Below are 20,971 nucleotides of genomic sequence, written 5' to 3' on the forward strand. Positions count from 1 at the left end.
TGGTGGTGCAGCAGCAGTTTCCCTTTTCTTACTGACAGTCAAATCAAATCAAATGTATTGGTTACATACACATGGTTAGCAGATGTTGGAGTGAATGTAGCGAAATGCTTGTGCTTCTAGTTCTGACAGTGCAGCAATATCTAACAAGTAATATCTAACAATTCCACAACAAAAACCTAATACACACACATCTAAGTAAGGAATGGAATAAGAATGTATAAATATATGGATGAGCAATGTCAGAGCGACATAGGTTAAGATGCAATAGATAGTATAGAATACAGTATATACATATATGAGATGAGTAATGCAAGATATGTAAACATTATTAAAGTGGCATTATGAAAGTGACTAGTGTTCCATTTATTAAAGTGGCCAATGATTTCAAGTCTGTATATAAGCATCAGCCTCTCTGTGCTAGTGATGGCTGTTTAACAGTCTGATGGCCTTGAGACAGAAGCTGTTTTCAGTCTCTCGGTCCCAGCTTTGATGCACCTGTACTTGCCTTCTGGAAAATAACGGGGTGAACAATCAGTAGCTCGGGTGGTTGTTGTCCTTGATGATCTTTTTGGCCTTCCTGTGACATCGGGTGCTATAGGTGTCCTGGAGGACAGGTAGTTTGCCCCCGGTGATGCGTTGTGCAGACCGCACAACCCTCTGGAGAGCCCTGTGGTTGTGGGTGGTACAGTTGCCGTACCAGGTGGTGATACAGCCCGACAGGACGGTCTCAATTCTGCATAAAAAGTTTGTGAGGGTTTAAGGCGACAAGCCACATTTCTTCAGCCTCCTGAGGTTGAAGAGGCATTGTTGCAGGTGGACCGTTTCAGTTTGTTAGTGATGTGTATGCAGAGGAACTTAAAACGTTTCACTTTCTCCACTGCTGTTGATGGGGGGTGCTCCCTCTGCTGTTTCCTGAAGTCAACGATCATCTCCTTTGTTTTGTTGACGTTGAGTGAGAGGTCATTTTCCTGACACCACACTCTCCGAGAGCCCTCATCTCCTCCCTGTAGGCTGTCTCATCGTTGTTGGTAATCAAGCCTACTACTGTTGTGTCGTCTGCAAACTTGATGATTGAGTTGTGCATGGCCACACAGTCATGGGTGAACAGGGAGTACAGGAGGGGGCTGAGCACGCACCTTTGTGGGGCCCCAGTGTTGATGATCAGCGAAGTGGAGATGTTGTTTCCTACCTTCACCACCTGGGGGCGGCCCATCAGGAAGTCCAGGACCCAATTGCACAGGGTGGGTTTGAGACCCAGGGCCTCAAGCTTAATGTTGAGAATGAAGGGTCCTATGGTGTGGAATGCTGAGCTGTAGTCAATGAACAGCATTCTTACATAGGTATTCCTCTTGTCCAGATGGGATAGGGCAGTGTGCAGTGTGATGGAGATTACATCGTCTGTGGACCTATTGGGGAGGTATGCAAATTGAAGTGTCTCTAGAGTGACAGGTAAGGTGGAGATACTATGTTCCTTGACTAGTCTCTCAAAGAATTTCATGTTGACAGAAGTGAGTGCTAAGTGCGATAGTCATTTAGTTCAGTTACCCCTTTGCATTCTTGGGTACAGGAATAAACATGGCCATCTTGAAGCATGTGGGGACAGCAGACTGGGATAGGGAGAGATTGAATATGTCCGTAAACACACCAGCCAGCTGGTCTGTGCATGCTCTGAGAATGTGACTAGGGATGCCGTCTGGGCCGGCAGCCTTGCGAGGGTTAACATGTTTAAATGTTTTACTCACATCAGCCACGGAGAAGGAGAGCTCACATTCCTTGGTAGCTGGCCGCATCGGTGGCACTGTGTTGTCCTCAAAGCGGGCAAAGAACGTGTTTAGCTTGTCTGGCAGCAAGACATCGGTGTCCGCGACGTGGCTGGTTTTCCTTTTGTAGTCCGTGATTGTCTGTAAACCCTGCCACTTACGTCTTGTGTCTGAGCCGTTGAATTGCGACTCCACTTTGTCTCGATATTGACATTTTGCCTGTTTGATTGCCTTGCGGAGAGGGAACGACTACTCTGTTTGTATTCTGCCATATTCCCCGTCACCTTGCCATGGTTAAATACAGTGTTTCATGCTTTCAGTTTTATGCGAATGCTACCATCTATCCACAGTTTCTGGTTAGGGTAGGTTTGAATAGTCACAGTGGGTACAACATCTCCTATCCACTTCTTGATAAACTCAGTGACCATTTTGTTTGCCCATGTCAGCTAATGTTTTTTAGATTGGTAAATTAGCTGGGAAGACTATCTATAAGACTATCTACACTATCTACATAGTAATCCTGGCCAAATTACCAATTTATCTTTCCAACCAGGCAAAATACTATGAAGGTAGCACTGATCTCGACAAGAGAAGCACGTTTTGTAGGGGGCAGAGAAATTCACAAATTCATAATTCAGGGTAATGTTAAGCAGTTTACTTCTGTTAGATAACCATTTTTCAACAATCATGCTCCGTCTAGCTAGTTGGTCATCTACTGTACATGTTGCTAGCAATACATGTAGTTATATGTCTGTCATATTGAGGTATCTAGCTATAATTAACCCGGATCAATCGAATAGATAGGTGTGAGCAGTTATGATAATTCCAACTGCACTTAACTAGGTGTCTTTGCTAGACAGACATATACAGTACATACAGACAGAGGGGGGGGGGGGGGGGACATTTTAAAGAAAGGATGAAAGTGAGAGAGGGAAAGAGAGTTGGGAAGAGAGTGGAAGACAGAGAGAGAGAGAGATGGAGAGAGAAACGGAGAAAGATATAGCACTGCAAATTGACTTAGACATCACTATTTCAACAACTCTTCTCTTCCAACTTGTTAGGCAATCCCATGTACCTACGAGGGAAGGATGGCCAGCCACACAGGAGGGTGCTTTTTTTATTAAGGAGGCTGTGCTGACCAAAAGCATTTGGCCAATTCAGAATGAAGCGCATGATTGCCAAAATACACCTACGCTTCTTCTGGCATGGGCTTGTCAAGGATGTGGACAGCTTGGCAAGTGAAATAACCTTTTGTTTATCAATCACATTCTATTATATCTGAAATGATTAGGATTTCAATGAATGTCATATCAGAGAGAACACAGTGTTTCAATGTGACTTTGTGCTAAAAGGTCAGTACTTGTCTTAGCCTGCCAGAAGTTAAGTTTGAGAGGGTGAAGACTGTTGCGCCAGAGTTGAAGCCCATCAAAGTTGTTTCACCATGATCGGTAAGTGTAACAATACCATTTTTGCCCTGATAAGTTGTTTTGTAATGGTTGCTTCATTTATTATAGAATGTGTCTGAGTGTGTGTATATGTACAGTGCCTTGCGAAAGTATTCGGCCCCCTTGAACTTTGCAACCTTTTGCCACATTTCAGGCTTCAAACATGAAAAATTTCAAAAACTGAAAAATTGGGCGTGCAAAATGATTCAGCCCCCTTAAGTTAATACTTTGTAGCGCCACCTTTTGCTGCGATTACAGCTGTAAGTCGCTTGGGGTATGTCTCTATCAGTTTTGCACATCGAGAGACTGAAAATATTTCCCATTCCTCCTTGCAAAACAGCTTGAGCTCAGTGAGGTTGGATAGAGAGCATTTGTGAACAGCAGTTTTCAGTTCTTTCCACAGATTCTCGATTGGATTCAGGTCTGGACTTTGACTTGGCCATTCTAACACCTGGATATGTTTATTTTTGAACCATTCCATTGTAGATTTTGCTTTATGTTTTGGATCATTGTCTTGTTGGAAGACAAATCTCCGTCCCAGTCCCAGGTCTTTTGCAGACTCCATCAGGTTTTCTTCCAGAATGGTCCTGTATTTGGCTCCATCCATCTTCCCATCAATTTTAACCATCTTCCCTGTCCCTGCTGAAGAAAAGCAGGCCCAAACCATGATGCTGCCACCACCATGTTTGACAGTGGGGATGGTGTGTTCAAGGTGATGAGCTGTGTTGCTTTTACGCCAAACATAACATTTTGCATTGTTGCCAAAAAGTTCAATTTTGGTTTCATCTGACCAGAGCACCTTCTTCCACATGTTTGGTGTGTCTCCCAGGTGGCTTGTGGCAAACTTTAAACAACACTTTTTATGGATATCTTTAAGAAATGGCTTTCTTCTTGCCACTCTTCCATAAAGGCCAGATTTGTGCAATATACGACTGATTGTTGTCCTATGGACAGAGTCTCCCACCTCAGCTGTAGATCTCTGCAGTTCATCCAGAGTGATCATGGGCCTCTTGGCTGCATCTCTGATCAGTCTTCTCCTTGTATGAGCTGAAAGTTTAGAGGGACGGCCAGGTCTTGGTAGATTTGCAGTGGTCTGATACTCCTTCCATTTCAATATTATCCCTTGCACAGTGCTCCTTGGGATGTTTAAAGCTTGGGAAATCTTTTTGTATCCAAATCCGGCTTTAAACTTCTTCACAACAGTATCTCGGACCTGCCTGGTGTGTTCCTTGTTCTTCATGATGCTCTCTGCGCTTTTAACGGACCTCTGAGACTATCACAGTGCAGGTGCATTTATACGGAGACTTGATTACACACAGGTGGATTGTATATCATCATTAGTCATTTAGGTCAACATTGGATCATTCAGAGATCCTCACTGAACTTCTGGAGAGAGTTTGCTGCACTGAAAGTAAAGGGGCTGAATAATTTTGCACGCCCAATTTTTCAGTTTTTGATTTGTTAAAAAAGTTTGAAATATCCAATAAATGTCGTTCCACTTCATGATTGTGTCCCACTTGTTGTTGATTCTTCACAAAAAATACAGTTTTATATCTTTATGTTTGAAGCCTGAAATGTGGCAAACGGTCGCAAAGTTCAAGGGGGCCGAATACTTTCGCAAGGCACTGTATGTGTGTGTGTGTGTGTGCATGTGTGTTAGTATCCTTACAAATATGAAAATCTGCATACTGCATGACACAGATACGGGTAAGAATAAAGTCATATTCTCTCTAACACTTTAAAATGTTAGGGGTGGACTTCATCGGACCCTTCACTAAATCCAGGAAAGGCAACCGCTAGTTTCTGACGGTGACCAATCACTTTACCAAGTGGGTGGAAGCAATATCCATTAAGGTCAGTAAAGGAAGAGAATGTGCTTTAAATTCTAAATTCTCTTCTGTAACCTATTAAAAAGGGAGCTTGGAACCAAAAATTAATTTTTGTTTTGTATGATGCCAATCAAGGACAAGACTGGCGAGGCCACCTCCCAAGGTGATGGACATCTTCAACACCCACAGTTCTCCTGAGGCCATCTTGAATAAAACAAGGTATGGATGTAATTGGTTATATTCGTTTTTTTATTTATTTTATTTTATGGTACATAAGACATATTTCAATATTTTACATTGTCAATAGATATCCTTTTCCTACCCCCTCCTTCAGGTTTTGGATGAACGGACCAACCAGACCCTCAAGACTGCCATGGGCAAGTCCCTGGACAGGTACCAGGAACGGTGAGAGGACAACCTAATTCTCTTTGCACACAACAGCAGCGTCCAGGCCTCCACAGAGTACTCGCCGATCGCCTGATATGCAGACGGGAGCGGCAGCAGACTGAAGTAAACAATGCAAATGTACCTGTATATACAATAATTGCATATACTGTAGTCGTTCAAATGTGTGATTGACTTAGTGTTGTTTGCATATTGATATTTTTGTATAACGTCCTTTCAGATCACAGAAACCCCACCTGATGTGGTGGAAGTTGTCGAACCAGATCAGAAAGCTTTCGAGGACCACCTTCAGGCACAGGCTGAGAAGGATGTGGTGGTTTTTGGCCAGGTAAAAATGATTGTCCGCTGTTCATTTATTTTCTGGCCCTCCAAAAGATATGTAAGAAATGTATTTGTAATAATATGAAATATAATTGCATTTATTTCTATTATCAATCAAGGTCGGACTGAACATCGACAAAGTGCAGGAAAAACAGAAGGAGAGCAAACTGGAGGAGATTCAAGAAGGGGACCAAGTGCTTCGACATCCGGGTAAATTACTTGGTTTGGTAGAAGGACGAAAGGAAGGCGAGAGCTGGGAAACCTCGCTGCTCTTTCACTCCTAGCTGGGGTCACCATCTGTTAAGGTGAATATAAACATCTCAGATAATAACTATTTGCATTTGCACACAAAATAACCTGAAGTTGTAGTTTCCCCAACACTGATCTTTTTGTCTTCGTCTTCCTAGGGTTAACTCGGCGGAAGCCAGCAATCTTCTCCAGTTGGAGTGGATAGACGGTCCACCACTGAAAGCCCTGACGCCCTACACTTCGGCGAAGCCCATGAGACAAAATATGTTAAGCTTTGTCACACCTTAATTTACCTCTCCAAATGACTTTAGGGCAATCAATTATCAATACCCAGGAGGTATCTCAACCAACAGAGCCATTTAGTTTGTATCAGTCTGATTCTCTGTGCTCTGAGTAGGCGGGGTAACCAGCTTGAGGTAGGATATACCTTCAAAAAGGGTTAAAGATTACACATCTTCTATTTGTAACACTGCACTAATTCATCACATTAAATGTAACCTGTGCGTTTGCTTGTTTGTGTCTCTGTCTCCCACTCTGTTCCTTTTACTCTGCTCCTGTTCTCCAGGACCTAGGGGTTCTGCCTAACACCCAGACGTGGATCCACCTGATATGCTTCATTATCAACCACCCTACAACTTTTCATTACATCTACAGCTACCGTTGTCATTACCTGCCAAGAAAGTTTTCTTGCTCCATCATACTGGGCACATAATATGTGAGTTACACAGATTAACTCAAAACACTAGCACTGCAAACACTCAGTGCCTGGACTTTGTAGTCTCCCTCTTCAAGTCCCCCTTCTGAGACTGGATGCCTGTTGAGAACAAGTGACAGGCAGAACCTCCCACCCACACAGCACCCACCTCCTATCTATTCCACACACCAGAATTCACTATTTCAGTCTATGACTGCCATGTGAGTGTTCCAAAAAAATGTGGTGAAAATAAATGAATGACAGCTGTACCCAAAAAATATCAGCATTTATATATTTAAATCTTTAAAATGGCCAGGTTGGTTTTCGCAGCTGTTTCACAAGGTGTTTGTTGTTATAAATTGTAAGGTATCCCTTGATGGTATTTGTTAGTTCAACATTATTCATTGTTGTATCCTGGGACAATAGCTGCATATATATTCAACCACAAGGGTGTACTAATGAACTATGCGAGATAGATATATATCTATATTTGATCACAATAGAGGACTACTGAAATGATATTATTTCAGTGTGGATAAGGGACGGGCAGGTTAAAATGAAAACATGCCAGCCAGACCAGCCAGTGTATGAATCAAAGGATTTGCATATGAATGGAGTGGAAATTAGATGACTTTGTATCTGTAAGATAAGTAACTAATGTGTCAAGCAGATTACAAGATCTTTTTGCTATTTCAGAAACTTGACAATGTTAAAGACATGGATTTCTTGTTGAAATGTTAACAAGGTACACAAAAGTAGCTAGAAGTAATGTTTTCATCTTATTGGCTCAACAAAACAAGTTTAAACGGCGATTGTCTTGTGGAAATCAACTTTGTTTGTATAGTGTACCGAAAATAACGCCATTTAGGCTGTAATGATCAAAAAAAATTGAAGCATTAGGTCATCATACCATTGATATAGCAACGGACACTAATAGTTTATCGAATCCCATTGTGATGCAGGGGACGACGACACTTTTTTGTCTGGGGGACATTGTTTAGCATGACAGGCCTCAATTGATTTTGTTAGTCACTCTCACTCAGATATCATATCAACATGGCATAAGTCATGGTAAAATATGTAGAACTGCAGGAAACGATCTTTAAAACTGCACATTTGTCCCTCCACCTGATGGCAAAACGAGTGGAATTGCATGAAATGTGCTATAACTGCAAAATCTTCTCTCAGCTCCATGGCAAAGGCCCCCAAAAGGTTAGGGCCGGCCCTGGCCCGAAGTGATATGATACTTTTAAAGAAAAAAGTGAATGCAAGGAATTATATATTTTGAAGTTTGTAATACTACTGAGCTCTAGAAATTGTAGTTTGTGTACAAATCAGAGGATGTTTCAGGGGTCTCTGGTGAACAAGCGTGGAGGAAGACTTATATACATATCATAAACCTTTCACAAGCACAGCGGAAGGGAAGTATAAATGTTCACAGAAGTAGGGTGTGGCAAAACACCACAAAAGATCTTCTACGGTAGGAACGTTCAGCCCTCTAGCCGCTCTAGGCTAACAATCTAAACAATGATGTAGTCTTGAAAGTTTGTCAGTCTCGTAAATCCACTGAGTCAACCTTGTCTCGGTGCGAAGATCTTTCTTCCACTAAATCTTTCCCCGGGGACCGTACATGGCAAGTGTGCTTTTCATTAGGGAACAATCGGTGCTGCAGGTGCAAACTGCTAGGTTGACTCGCCAGCTGTTTCTGGTTTAGCAGTGAAACATGGAACCGTGCAGACCTGAACCTCACGCACACATTCCCACAATGGACAGATGCCTCTACCAGGGGTGTGAGAAAGAGCAGTTGGGTAATATACAGAAAACAGGTGAACATCTTCAAATTGCCAGATGAACAGTTTAAGGTTAATACATTGTCACTTTTTCTTATTAATCTTGGCCCACTTTGAGAGCAACTAATAATGCAACAGAATCATGTTTCCTTCTTATGAAAGATTTTAAACTCAAGGGTTACATAGACCCTTGAATGCACTGTAACACATCTAGTACAGTATGATTTATTGTCAACTTTTCACACAACATTTTACAACATATATAACTGTCCCATCTAAATCAATTTTGTAAATATTCTACTTTGGAGAGGGCTTACTGCAAATCTTGAGACGAGAGAAAGCACTACAAAATATACGTGCACAAGTATTGACAATACTTTGCCAGGCAAGCTGCTGGCACATAGCATCCCCATAAAAAATTGGCTTTAGCTCCACAGTTTATCTCTGCATTCCTACTGAGAGAGCTCTGCAGGCCGCTACCCAGGAGAGTGAAATGTTATCGTGGGAGAAACCATTAAGAGAGTGCTGGCCACGTAAAGCAACTGTTAGGGGAAGAGTTTAAAAAGTACAGAGTGCTAACTGATAGCAACCATTGCATTAATCATATAGTCTCTATTGCATTTTTACATCAGGTGTAATTTGCAAGGGCGCACCACAAGGGTGGTCCTTATCCCCACTGTGTTCTCCTCTTTGGTGGTTCAGCTGCCATCCTTCTGGGAATACAATTTATAGAATCCATTAGCTGTTACGAGACTTGCGTAAATCAAATAAAAATCTGCAAATAGTCTCTGGCCCTTTGTTCTTTTTCTCAAATCACGCAGCGCTCCTCCGCTATCATTTATCATCCAAAGAAAAAACAGACAAAGCTGTATGCTTATACGCAAGTGCATTTGAAACCTACATTTCCATTACTGGTATTGATAGAATAACTGACTTTTAGAGGGGGGGTTGAAATGGGTTGTGATGCTTGAGGGACTCCGGGCTGAAACCCATGTGTCATTCTCAGTCCGGAACTACAAAGCAATTTTCCAGCGTACAGACCGGTGAGAAGGAATCAATAACTCACATTCCTGATTACTCTACAGAGGAAATAGAGTTTGTATTGTTTCTTGAAGACAAATGTAGGCCCCTAGAAAGATAAATGGTATTTTCAGGGGTGAAGAAAGCCCCCTTAACTGAAAACTACTTTTCCCATTTACTCCTTTCATTACACCCCCAAACCAACACCTGCCTGTGCTGAGTGTTGAGCTCTCATTCTTTTTATTTGGTTTGTTTCTGTTCTTTCACTCTGGTCATCTCAATATCACAACTGCAGAGTTGCTGTAATCTAAAGTTCTACACCTATTTCACGGTTGGTTTCACCTTAGCTGTGAACGGCCTTCCTGCACTGTTGTTCCTTTTGTCTACAAAAACTTTCTTTCTCATCCTGACAAATAAACCTAATGTTTTCTAGGAAATGTGAAGAGGAGATTCTACAAACCAATTCCATCTAACATGAAATACTGCAGCATAATGCCCAGAATGTAATATGCAAAGAATTGCACAGCTTTTATAGAGCAAATTAGTAAAAAAAAATGTTTATTACATTATATATTATATATACACATTACATAAGGACACATTTCTATTTTATAAGAAGTATCGCACCCCAGGAAGAAGGAATAGCAACCAAGGGGGAGTACAACAAAACAATGAGAAAAGTTTCCTGCTATCCTTTCTGGCGAAACATATCCAGTCACATTCTGTATTACAAAACATCATTGGCTGAGAGCTGCAAGGAGACTTGGAATCTATCTCATCAGATGCAGGTGTGGTCATGCAAGTAACTCCCCGGCTCTGGAAAGAAGGTGGGAAACGTGTCTGCTGAATATCACGCCAGAACTCTGACACTTTATTACACCGGAGTAGGTTAACGGAAAACTGTAGTCATCATCGTAGTCTATATAATTATTTTGTATATTGCGAATCAGAGTGCATAAATGTTTATTGTGCCTTAGAGGCGCATTAGCAAAACTGACCTCATATCTGATAGAACAGCGACCTTTCCAATAGCTCATGATGGTAAGAAGCTTTAGCTAAACCTTGTATAGTACATTTAATAATACCTAATACCTCTCTATCTACACGGGAAAATAATGCAGGATTACCACACATGTTATTGACTCACTTCATCAATCATTTGATTGAATTGATCCCTTCTTTCTGATGAAGGGCATTGATGGTTGAAACGTCACGATGTGAACTCAAATTAAATCAACAAGGCATTGAGTTTCCAATTGAGTTTTCGATTTCAAAACATTGAATTGATCCCACTCACAACAATGCTGTGAAACCTCTTCACACAAAACTAACCATGGATCCTTTCAAATGGACACACACATAAAAAAAGCAGTCCATCCCACATGCAAGAAACAGACATCACCACTTTGTTATGTCCCTGAAACCAAACCAATACAAAGATACGCAAGTGTAAGCAGCATAACCAAACATGGAACAATAACTCGCGCATAAACACTTTTATAGCACTGTTGATCGTTCCAACGCTAGCTTTTACAATCACCTTATTCATTCTGTGATTAAACGTCAAGGGCACAGAGAAAGGAGAGAGAGAGAGAGAGAGAAAGGAGAGAGAGAGAGAGAGAGAGAGAGAGAGAGAGAGAGAGAGAGAGAGAGAGAGAGAGAGAGAGAGATGGAGAGAGAGAGAGAGAGAGAAAATAGCGTACGGGAGAGGTAATTACCCCATGTTAATCCAGTATCAGCTTCCCGTGATTTGGAGGCTTCCCAAATCACGGAAAGTGAACTCATTATTTGCCGAAAGGTCTGTTAAATGCAGATTAGAAGGTGAGAAGAGGAATGGAGGCAAGACTTGAACTTTCTCATGAAATCCATTCCTGATACTACCTGGCTTTCAACTGGACTATCCAAGCCTTGTTCCGTGATGATGTCCCCACTTGTCTCCTGTGTTTTCCTGCAGCTGTGCTCCATATTTATGGTTCTGTTTGAAGCTTTAAATTGAGCTATCCCTGTAATTCAAACGCAAAAAGCTCAAGCCGTAGACTTTTTATCTGTCACATGATTTTGCTGAATTCAAACCTGATGAGGCCACATACAGTATTTGCCTATCATTTATATCTGCGTACAAAGAAAACAGTGCAAGAGAATACAGTCAACTTCTACAATAGGTGCACATTGGATATGTGTGAAGTCTGTTCACATGCAACGTATTTAACTAGTCCCAATCCCAATATATTCTTTTAAATTACCCCAGTTGACTGCCTGCTCTGGTTTAGTGCACACATTTACGACTGTCCTAAAACATTGTTTACATCAGCAGCTGAAAGTATTGGAAATGTATGGTCAAATGTTTGAAAGAGGCTCACACTTCAACAGACAAATCACATGCCCTCTGACATGAATGGCATCATACTAAATCGAAACCATTACACCAACGATATCAGATACCATACTTTATGACCTTAGCCAGACCTAACCAGGATTGTAATGTCCTGAGCTGACCCTTATCACATGACCCGGGACTTACCGTGCCGAAGCCGGGGAAGAGGCTGACTGCTGAGGCCGTATCCAGGGGAAACGGGAGCTGGAACTGCTTCATGCCCAGAGACTGCTGGATGGTGGGCAGAGCAGGACGTATCAGCGTCGGCAGGAGGCCATTTTGACATGCATTACCTGTAGAGGAGAAGAAAGAGAATATGCCATGTTAGATGGTCTGTGCTGTGGTGGTACTCGGTTAAAAAGGATTATGATATTATGAGCAAACTGTAAAACGTCTCATAAACCAAACCACCAAAAAATTCAGATTCAAATGAGATGAAATATGAGAGCACTAATATCTGGGGGGTGCCCGAGTGGCCCAGCGGTCTAAGGCACTGCATCTTAGTGCAAGAGGCATCACTACAGTCCCTGGTTTGAATCCAGGCTGTATCACATCTGGCTGTAATTGGGAGTCCCACAGGGTGCTGCACAGTTGTCCGGGTTTGGCCGGGGTAAGCTGTCATTTTAAATAAGAATTTGTTCTTAACTGACTTGGCTAGTTATATAAAGGTTTAAAAAATCTGATATTGTTCTGCCTTCCCTGACTATGATGACCTCTCTGCTAATGAAAACAAGGCCTCTAGACTGAGTCTGAACAAGTTGTAGATATATTAAGACAATTGAGACATAGCCTACAGAGACAAATACAGTATGATGTTAATTGGATCATGGGAATGCCATGTCAGTGTTACCCAGTTGTATTTGACTATTTAATAATCCTTCTCACTGTTTAAAGCTGCAATCAATATATGTAACTTTTTGGTTGACCTCACCAAATTCACATAGAAATGTAATTTATAAATCTGTCATTCTTATTGAAACCAAGCCTAAGAAGCGGCAGATATGTTCTGTGTGCTATTTCTATGATTTCTAAGATTTGGTTTTGCATCTTCTACTTTCGGTTTTGTACACCAGCTTCAAACAGATGAAAATACTATATTTTCGGATATTGAAAATATATTTCACAGCGGTTAAGATGGTACAATAATTCTCTCCACTATAGTTCCTTGTTTTGTCAGATAAACTGAAATTAGGCAAACTTTCAGAATTTTAGCAACCAGGAAATAGTGGAGAGATTTCTGCATAGTGCATCTTTAATACAGACATGTCCTAATGCTGAAACCATCCTCTAAATTACAAATGTGAAATGAGTGAACCATGCCAGACAGATTCATAACTAAGAAGATTCAATAGCAAGGGGTGCAAAACTCCCTGGAAAAACCGATGTAAATAATTTTATTGTCATCTACATAAGACGAGCCAGAGCGGGCTTTATAAGCCAACAATTACAACCAGCAGAGCCTTTCTTCAACACCGGAGGATTAGATAGCAGCTTTCCAAAACATTAGGAATTAAAGAAAGCCATTCCGTACCCATTAATTAGAACCAGGGATGACTTTTAACACAGCACATTTAACAACATGACGAACTCGGAGCCAGCATGACTAAAAGCGCAGATACCATATCAAAACACCGGCTTGAGGCAAATAAAAACTATGTTTGCCACATCAAGTCCCCAGGCGATGGTAAGGCTGAATAAAAAGAAGCAGTTGTAAAAAAGAAAGAGGGAGAGAGAGGGAGGGAAACTAAACGTCTTTTTCCCCTCCGCTCGGAGGAGCGCTGCCATCTGTTGGAAAGCAGCAAATGCCGATGCTCATGTGGTGACACGTCCCAGTTCTCCTTTAACAAAGCATGTCCTTCTGCAGCCATCATCCCTGCAGGATCCTCCACTGACATGTTGCCTGACGTCACCCTGGAAACACGCTGCCGACAAGCCAGATTGCCGACCAGAAATGCAACGTGCAGTCAAAACAGCCAATTCAAACAACCAGAACTGTACTCTGGTTGAGGAGTGAGGAGTTAGCTACAGTATCCATTGGGTGGTTTTTCAAATATAAACGTGTCCATAGAAAAAAAGAGGGAATGTATCTGGTTGTGATGGAACTGTTATATAGTACATGTTTGCACTTACCAGAAGGCACATAGAAGTCCAGCATCTCAGCTCTACTGAATGACAAAAAGCGAACGAAATACATACAGTTGAAGTCGGAAGTTTACATACACTTAGGTTGGAGTCATTAAAACTCGTTTTTCAACCACTCCACAAATTTCTTATTAACAAACTATAGTTTTGGTAAGTCAGTTAGGACATCTACTTTGTGTGTGTATCAAGTAATTTTTCCAACAATTGTTTACAGATTATTTAACTTATAATTCACTGTATCACAATTCCAGTGGGTCAGAAGTTTACATACACTAAGTTGACTGTGCCTTTAAACAGCTTGGAAAATTCCAGAAAATTATGTTATGGCTTTAGAAGCTTCTGATAGGCTAATTCACATCATTTGAGTAAATTGGAGGTGTACCTGTGGAAGTATTTCAAGGCCTACCTTCAAAAGAAGTGCCTCTTTGCTTGACATCATGGGAAAATCAAAATAAATCAGCCAAGACCTCAGAAAAAAACATTGTAGACCTCCACAAGTCTGGTTCATCCTTGGGAGCAATTTCCAAACGCCTGAAGGTACCATGTTCATCTGTAAAAACAATAGTACGCAAGTATAAACACCATGGAACCACGCAGCCGACATACCGCTCAGGAAGGAGACGCGTTCTGTCTTCTAGAGATGAACATACTTTGGTGCGAAAAGAGCAAATCAATCTCAGGACAACAGCAAAGGACCTTGTGAAGATGCTGGAGGAAACAGGTACAAAAATTTCTACATCCACAGTAAAATGAGTCATATATCGACATAACTTGAAAGGATGCTCAGCAGGGAAGAAGCCACTGCTCCAAAACTGCCATAAAAAAAACAGACTACAGTTTGCAACTGCACACAAATTATCATACTTTTTGGATAAATGTCCTCTGGTCTGATGAAACAAAAATAGAACTGTTTGGCCATAATGACCATCGTTATGTTTGGAGGAAAGAAGGGGAGGCTTGCAAGCCGAACAACACCATCCCAACCGTGAAGCATGGGGGTGTTGTGGGGTGCTTTGCTGCAGGAGGGACTGGTGCACTTCACAAAATAGATCATGAGGGAGGAAAATTACATGGATGTATTGAAGCAACATCTCAAGACATCAGTTAAACAAGTTAACAAGTTTAACAAGTTAAAGCTTGGTCGCAAATTGGTCTTCCAAATGGACAATGACTCCAAGCATACTTCCAAAGTTGTGGCAAAATGGCTTAAGGGCAACAAATGTCAAGGTATTGGAGTGGCCATCACAAAGTCCTGGCCTCAACCCTATAGAACATTTGTGGGCAGAACTGAAAAAGCGTGTGTGAGCAAGGAGGCCTACAAACCTGACTCGTTTACACCAGCTATGTCAGGAGGAATGGGCCAAAATTCACCCAAACTATTGTGAGAAGCTTTTGGAAGGCTACCCGAAACGTTTGACCCAAGTTAAACAATTTAAAGGCAATGCTACCAAATACTAATTGAGTGTATGTAAAATGTGATGAAAGAAATAAAAGCTGAAATAAATCATTCTCTCTTCTATTATTCTGACATTTCACATTCTTAAAATAAAGTGGTGATCCTACTGACCTAAGACATGGAATTTTTACTAGGCTTAAATGTCAGGAATTGTGAAAAACTGAGTTCAAATGTATTTGGGTAAGCTGTATGTAAACCTCCGAATTCAACTGTAGGTCAATATTTTAGCCAATCTTTTAGTCTCCGCTAACAGAGTGCAGTAACTCAAAAAACAATTTCCCCATTTCAGGATGGAGTACTGAGACAAGACTCTTTAACCTCATGCGTTCAGTTTCACATTTTCCTTCGTTCCAAAGGATAACAAAGCAACACTGATCTCCCAACATGCACGAACACACAAGGAGACGTTCCATCTTTTAACATTGCCTCGTGTAAGGCTAGTGTTTCAACTCCCTGACCTGAACGTTATATTGGCTCATGGCTCATTGTAGTATTAAGAGTGGAGCTTGTAGACTTGAGTAAGTCCTGTCTCTAGGTATGAGACTCTCTAGCTGTGGATAGTACACTCTTCGAAAAAAGGGTTCTACAGCTGTCATCATTGGAGAACCATTTTTGGTTCAAGGTAGAACCCTTTTTGGTTCCAGGTAGAACCCTTTTTGGTTCCAGGTAGAACTCTTTCTGAAAAGGGTCCTACATTGAACCCCAAAATGGGTTCTACCTGGAACCAAAGGGTTCTCCTATGGGGAGTGTGCAAGGGTGTTTTTTGAAACTCGTGTAAAATAGACATGTGTGCTGCTCGTAAATGCATGTAAGCGTGTCCTCGTAAGTTTGTTTAATGTGTACCTGTCAATGTCTTGTGCGTCACGCGTCTTTTCATGCATGTCTGTATATGCGCCTTGCATATCGGCCCTCTTAAAAATGTCTTTATCTGGGACTAAAATCCTGCGGCAGTGTCTCGAGTGAGAGTTAAGATGTCTGAAGGACACAGACTAACGTGAATAATTAATCGTCTTCCACTGCTCTCTCCCACCTCCGCCTCTCCTGGTCTTGATCCCGACTGCTCTCCGATAAGATCTGTCCAATTGGCCCGAGATTCCACACAGCCATAAAACTGCTGTCATGGAATATAGACTCTACGAAGCAACAGTCTACTATTTCACGGAGCAAATATAAATCCAATTATTGGGAAATATGAGTTAATCTGCGTGTCAAAAACATTCATATCCCGTGATGTCTATTCAGATGTGTTTCACAGCATTGTGTTCTCAGGGGCTGTATGATTGTATTCCATGACCCTAAAATGACACTCAGGATCAATCACTGTAATTAAGATGTCGGGGTTACAGTGGTTTCACCCCATTTACAAAAACAACAAAGCACGTAGAAACATAAAAATCTCTTATTAATCAATAACATTTGAAGATTGATCCGTTAGAAAACAGATTTATGCCAATGTACCCCTAGGCTACATGTTTGTATCCATTTCACTATGCTCTCCGCTGCATTGCTAACAGTTAGCATTTAGCTCCGGGCTCAGACTCGAGTAGCCTGGCTAACAGCAGAACCCCACCCTCCCAACGTAACCCGCTCTGTTGTCATGACTCTCGCGGTGTAACCTCTAATAAACACAGCTGTCTCGGAGTTTGATCCAACAATTACTTCCCCTGTGCTCTGTAATCTGAGGTTAACCAAAGAGATGTTGACGTGCTCTTAAACTCCAACCGCCAGGCCAGACACACCAGATATGTCCAATTCAACACTAATCCCTCGTATGATTACAGCTCACACATTACTCCTGCTGAGTTTACTGTCCTTCCACTGGCCTTCTTCATCCATTTGGTTCATGAAGAGGGTTATTTGTGTAGGGGACAGGGGTATTTTCCCCCTGGATTTTTGTTTATTTTTTCCCCATCGGAAATTGTAAGGGATCAAATTCATAGGAATTTGTAGAAGTACTATGTGACATGAGAATTTATATTATTCAAAATGTGTATATTTAAAAAAGTTTTAAAGCAAAAACGTCTTTGAGGAAAACCACAAACTCCAAGTATTCTATCACTGACACAACAGCTAATTTAGCTTGTTTATAGTCTAACATATTATGCAAACTATATTAATATCTTCATCCACAAATGCTTAAGCAACGCACGTTCTCCACAATCAAAACCTAACAAGATTCCTTCCTCCCATTTCCTCCATTATGCAATGACGTCATTAGACATTGGTACAAAAACAAAATATTCCCATTATTTTATTCACAATGCACTTCTCGTACATTTGACAAAAGTGACAAAATAGAGTTACACCACCTTATCATCACTAGGGCTACCCGTCACCAGGTGGGTCTGTGTGTTGGCTAAAGCTGATGAGTCATGAGGCTGAGCCAGAACCAGGAAGGTGACTCCACAGACCAAGGACACCAGACCAGTCACGTCCGCACTACATCAACACTCCTTGCCCTTCAATGTACACAGAGGGCTAATGTCAACAGTATTCATATCAGTACAGGAGAGATTGACTGCATCAATTCTTGTTATTGTGAAATATTATTGTGTAGAAAATTCCAAATGGTCAGTATAATCAACTTACATAAAGCTCTGACAGAAATACTTACCCCACCAGACATGCCACCAGGGGTCTCTTCACAGTCCCCAAATCCAGAATGAATTCAAGGCAACACACAGTATTATATAGAGCCATAAACTCCCTTCAATCAAATTATTCAAGCAAACAAATAAAACAACACGCACAACATTGAGGCTTTTAGGCATATGTATATGTACTTATGTGTGTGTAACTGTCAGTAATGTGGGTACCTGTCAGTGATGTGTGTAACTGTCAGTAATGTGGGTGCCTGTCAGTAATGTGTGTAACTGTCAGTAATGTGTGTAACTGTCAGTAATGTGGGTACCTGTCAGTAATGTGGGTACCTGTCAGTAATGTGTGCAACTGTCAGTAATTTGGGTAACTGTCAGTAATGTGGGTACCTGTCAGTAATGTGGGTACCTGTCAGTAATGTGGGTACCTGTTAGTAATGTGTGTACCTGTCAGTAATGTGTGTAACTGTCAGTAATGTGTGTACCTGTCAGTAATATGTGTAACTGTCAGTAATGTGTGTACCTGTCAGTAATGTGTGTACCTGTCAGTAATGTGTGTAACTGTCAGTAATGTGTGTAACTGTCAGTAATGTGTGTACCTGTCAGTAATGTGTGTAACTGTCAGTAATGTGTGTACCTGTCAGTAATGTGTGTACCTGTCAGTAATGTGTGTAACTGTCAGTAATGTGGGTAGCTGTCAGTAATGTGTGTACCTGTCAGTAATGTGTGTAACTGTCAGTAATGTGGGTAGCTGTCAGTAATGTGTGTAACTGTCAGTAGGACCTTTCTTTGGGTCTATTCTTTTCCTTATCAAAGTGTGTAACTGTCAGTAATGTGGGTAACTGTCAGTAATGTGTGTACTTGTCGGTAATGTGTGTAACTGTCAGTAGGACCTTTCTTTGGGTCTATTCTTTTCCTTATCAAAGTGTGTAACTGTCAGTAATGTGGGTAACTGTCAGTAATGTGTGTACTTGTCGGTAATGTGTGTAACTGTCAGTAATGTGGGTAACTGTCAGTAATGTGTGTACTTGTCGGTAATGTGTGTAACTGTCAGTAGGACCTTTCTTTGGGTCTATTCTTTTCCTTATCAAAGTGTGTAGCTCCGTTCTTGAGCTGTTCTTTTCTATTGATATTCTGTTATATGTCAGGTTTCATGTTTTGTGTGGACCCCAGCAAGAGTAGCTGCTGCTTTCAGCAACAGCTAATGGGGATCTGAATAAAATACAACAACACCTGCCAGGCAACCAACAGTCACAGGTCTCTGAGAGCTAATACATGAACACCTGCCAGGCAACCAACAGTCACAGGTCTCTGAGAGCTAATACATGAACACCTGCCAGGCAACCAACAGTCACAGGTCTCTGAGAGCTAATACATGAACACCTGCCAGGCAACCAACAGTCACAGGTCTCTGAGAGCTAATATATGAACACCTGCCAGGCAACCAACAGTCACAGGTTTTTGAGAGCTAGTATATCACACCTGACACACATCCTACATCATAACCTCTTTCCTAAAGGACACATTAACAGTCTACTCACAATGTCACCTGGCTCCAAAACAAAAACGCTCTGTGACACTACGCCTGCAGGTGTAATGCATTATAATGCAGTTATAATGCATTACAAGTCTTGTCATGAGCATGATCTATAATGAACACCTTATAATGTCAGAATCTCACTCTATAAGGCTGCAGTGTAATTTGAGATGATTTTAATCCCACAAAAAAGACAGGGCCCTTTTCCGAAGCTTTGCTGTGGAAGAATCAGTGTAATTAACGTGAGAATGTAAGCCAGTGATGTGAAGAGCACTTGAAAGGAAAGCACTCCTGCTTTAAGTCTGTCTAAGCCTCTCATCAAACACAAATCTAATGGAACAAGTCAAATTCTTTCATTTCTCGAACTATTCTACACAGCATATCAAGTGGCTCTCAAAGCCGACCGTGAGCTAATTTTGTCCTTCTTTGAATTTCTTCGCTATAAACACATCGGAGAGACTCTATAAAACATGTGAGATGAAATCCGAACCTTGGACTTTCAACCCCACACATGGATCTAGTCTGGCAGGATGGATAATGGCTAGGGGGGATAGACACAGTGCCTAGGGCTTATGTGAACCTCACACTTTCCTTCCTTTCACGTTAACCAAACCATCCGCTCCATCTCTGATGATGTATGTACTGCTAATACCACACAAACACACAAACACACAAACACACGCACACACATCAACTCACCGAAAAACATGCTGCTCTCCATGACTCCTTAGACATAGGGGTCTGTATGTCCTCTCGGATGCCCTGCCAGGTTGTGTGTGTGTGTGTCCATGGGCAGCAGTCTGGGCATGTCTCACACACTCTTTATGCGTGTTTGTGTGTGTGTGTGTGCAGCGCTGGAGTCCGTCTCTCTATCGGCGTGTCTTGTCTGCAGCCGTTACCGTTCACAGCCGGCACCCTCCTCTAACAGTGGTCTGTGTCCCCCTCCTTCGTCTCTCACTCTCTTTCTCTCCACACACTGCTCTCTCTCTCTTTCTCTTTCTCTCCACACACGTCTCTCTCTCTCTCTCGCTCGCTCTCTCGCTCTCTCTCTCTCTCTCTCTCTCTCTCTCTCTCTCGCTCTCTCGCGCTCTCTCTCTCTCTCTACACACTTTGCTCTCTCCCACTCTCTCTTGCTCCCTCTCTCTCGACACACTGCTCTCTCTACACACTGTTCTCTCTCTCTCTCTCTCTCTCTCTCTCTCTCTCTCTCTCTCTCTCTCTCCACACACTTCTCTCTCTCTCTCTTTCTCTCCACACACCACACTCTCTCTCTCCACACACTTCTCTCTCTCTCCCTCCCTCCTTGCTGGTTCTGCCGGTCTCTCCTCCCCTCTTTTCTCCTCCCCACCTCC

The 20,971-nt window shown here is 41.8% G+C and overlaps 1 protein-coding gene and 2 long non-coding RNA genes across 4 annotated transcripts in view; 2 read left to right on the top strand and 1 right to left on the bottom strand.

The window, feature by feature from the left end:
- The window catches only part of LOC109902014 (zinc finger protein 385D-like), a 47,136-nt gene extending 26,475 nt beyond the window's left edge, over positions 1-20,661 (bottom strand). The window contains exons 1-2 of one of the 2 annotated variants that reach the window (XM_031790208.1): positions 20,319-20,661; positions 12,035-12,180 (exon numbers count right to left, since the gene is read on the bottom strand). In XM_031790208.1, the coding sequence (XP_031646068.1) occupies positions 12,035-12,180; positions 20,319-20,340 (168 nt within the window). In that variant the 5' untranslated portion in view covers positions 20,341-20,661. Of the gene's footprint in view, positions 1-12,034; positions 12,181-17,794; positions 18,586-20,318 lie in introns of those variants that run through there. The other variant, XM_031790211.1, reaches the window with a different exon arrangement.
- Positions 4,949-5,526, top strand: LOC116353601 (uncharacterized). The gene is made up of 3 exons (XR_004203046.1): positions 4,949-5,059; positions 5,170-5,253; positions 5,369-5,526. It is a non-coding gene; the product is annotated as an uncharacterized LOC116353601 (long non-coding RNA).
- Positions 5,660-6,929, top strand: LOC109902023 (uncharacterized). The gene is made up of 3 exons (XR_002256817.2): positions 5,660-5,767; positions 5,880-6,065; positions 6,168-6,929. It is a non-coding gene; the product is annotated as an uncharacterized LOC109902023 (long non-coding RNA).
- Positions 20,662-20,971: the final 310 nt, after the last annotated feature.

This window comes from Oncorhynchus kisutch, linkage group LG2, assembly GCF_002021735.2.
Source record: "Oncorhynchus kisutch isolate 150728-3 linkage group LG2, Okis_V2, whole genome shotgun sequence".
Classification (NCBI taxonomy): Eukaryota; Metazoa; Chordata; class Actinopteri; order Salmoniformes; family Salmonidae; genus Oncorhynchus; species Oncorhynchus kisutch.